General features: G+C 41.5%; 1 protein-coding gene across 1 annotated transcript; it reads right to left on the bottom strand.

Moving 5' to 3' along the window:
- Nucleotides 1-1292: 1292 nt before the first annotated feature.
- LOC100763399 (olfactory receptor 9A2) lies at nucleotides 1293-2237 on the bottom strand. Its single transcript, XM_027389713.2, is given in 3 exon segments — nucleotides 1293-1388; nucleotides 1390-2075; nucleotides 2078-2237. Coding segments are annotated over 3 exon segments (942 nt in total).
- Between the last annotated feature and the right edge of the window lie 338 nt (nucleotides 2238-2575).

The following is a 2575-nucleotide window of genomic DNA, read 5'->3' as shown; positions in this document are numbered from 1 at the left end:
TTCAGTGCTCAAGTCTTTGTATCAGGTAACAAGCTTAGTGAACACTCTTGTAACTACTAGTACCCCAGTTACACAATAAAAAACCAACACTAAAAATAATCCTCTATTCAGCAAAATTAATTTTCAAAATGTAGGGCAAAGAGGGGCAATCCCAGACAAGTGAGAGGACTGGTTGCCAACAGACAAAGTTTGTAAGAAGTGTTAAAGAAGTTCTTCAAGTGGAGATGAGGCTCAGTAATCCAGTACTTGCCGAGCAAGTGGGTGCCTGGGTTCCTATCCCAACACACACACACACACACACACACACACACACACACACACACACACGCTTCAGAGATGGCAAGATCTACTGACTGCCACCATGTAAATAAGTTCCTTCTTCTAAAGTTATTCAAAATTTCACAACTACTTTCCCCAAACCCCAAGCTCTTGAATTGCCTCTCCTTTTTAAAATTCTGCATGAAGAGAAGTCATTTGGAAGGTATCATCAGAGACTTGGATTTTGAAGACAGAATCTTAGACTAGGGTAAGTTTGAAGAGAAATGAAGATTTCAGTAGCTGTAAAGCATGATGATATCTTTCTAAAATTTACTATTTAATTTTTATTTATTCTTCTTTTCTATACCTGACTCAAGGAGGGCCAGCTTATGTAATCCTCTGAAGTTTAGGGAAAGAAGTTTTTCCCATTCCTACACTCAAATATTTTCTTCTGGCTACTACCAAGATTTGCCAGAGGAAAGTTTGCCACATGTCCCATCTCCATTCTATATCCTTTCTGTGGCAATATACAAACAATGCTACATTTATAATTATAATTGAGCCAGGACAATTGTAATATGATATGAAAATAGAAAGAGAACTCAAAGACATTTAAAATGTAGATGGATATCTTGTCAAGTAATTGCACTAAAATACAGAGAATGTCTTAGCCAAGTTACTGAAGGACCAGAGTGTACATGTTTATCTTTGTACTCTGTTGAGGACACCTCTCACACTCCATCTTTCTTACCATTTCCTCTCTTCTCTTATGAAACACTGTTTTCTTTCTCAAGCTCCTCCAGTGTCTTCAAGAACATTCATCCTTGAAGAGGCAGACACAACATCTGCAAGGTTCTAGTTAGCATAAAAAGAGATTCATATGCTTGACTTGCCTTGGGAAGGGGTTTGGAAGTAGATCTTCCATGACATAACTGCAATTTCTGCACAGGATTCAGATTTTACAGCAACTTTAATGCAATAGAGAAGTTGAGATTTTTCTGGGCTATGTCACATAAGAGTGATAACAAGAAGAACTAATCCCTGAAGAGCAGACAGCAACGCTTCACTCCATCTCTAAGGGCCTCTTTGAGTTTATCATTCCGAAGAGTGAAGATGAAGGGGTTCAGCTTTGAAAGGGGTTACCACAGACACCAGTAATGAAGCCACCCTGTTGTACTCAGCTGCCTGTGTTTGCTTGGGTTTCACATACAGGAACAAGCAGCTGCCATAGCCAATGATAACGAAGGTGAAGTAGGAGGCACCGGTGGAGAAGGCTTTCTTCCGGCCAGAGGCTGAGGGGATCTTGAGGATGGTGGAGATGATATAGGTGTAGGAGACAATTGTGAGGATCAGGGATCCAATGATTATGAAAATAGCCATTAAGAAAAGAATGAACTCTGCGAGAAAAGTGTTATCACAAGATAGTTGGAGCAACTGATCTCTGTCACAGTAAAAATGATCTAACAGATTTGACTTGCAGAAAGTGAACTGGAACGTGGCATAGGCTGGCCAGACTTCAGAAAGGAAGCCAAACGCCCAGGACACAATCACCACCCAGATGCAAGTGTGGCTGTTCATGATGATGCTGTACCCCAAAGGGTTGCAGACCGCCACATGACGGTCCACCGCCATTGCTCCAAGCACTGCAAACTCGGTGGTCCCTGAAGAAAGATAAAGGAAAAGTTGGGCAACACACACAGTCAGAGATATTGTCTGGGTTCCAGGAAGGAGCAGTCCCCTTAGCATCATAGGAACAAGTGTTGTTGTCACCAGGATTTCCAGAAGAGAGAGGTGGGAGAGAAAGAAATACATGGGGGCTGTAGACGCTTACCAACACAGACAATCGTGATGATGATCATGTTTCCCAGAAGTGTCACTGAATAGAAGAAAAAGAACATAGCAAAAAGGATGTGCTGTAGTTCTTGGGACCCAGGGAAGCCCAGAAGGCAGAATTCAGTGGCACTAGAGAGATTGTCCATCACTTGATTTTGACTTTTGTTTCCAAGTTTGAGATCTGTATCAAACAGATTCTTCTGGTCATGGGATTGTCCTTCCTCCTGGATTAACTGTACCAGAAGACAAGGGCATTCCAGAGAAAGATTAAAGCACAGAACTTTGAGTACCAGTTCTCCACAATATCACACAGAGCAATCCAGAAGCCAACAGAACCAAGGCCAGTGTCTAGAGCCAGTGTTCTTGCCATCCTCAGATTTTAAAACATTAAAACAGTATCTCCACGTGAAAACTCTGGGATGGAGATGATTTCTCAAAGCAGAAATCCTTCTTTTCTAACCTCATTTTTCTCTCAAAAGCATTG

This window comes from Cricetulus griseus (genome assembly GCF_003668045.3).
Source record: "Cricetulus griseus strain 17A/GY chromosome 1 unlocalized genomic scaffold, alternate assembly CriGri-PICRH-1.0 chr1_0, whole genome shotgun sequence".
NCBI lineage: Eukaryota > Metazoa > Chordata > Mammalia > Rodentia > Cricetidae > Cricetulus > Cricetulus griseus.
This window is presented reverse-complemented; position numbering and strand designations above follow the sequence as displayed.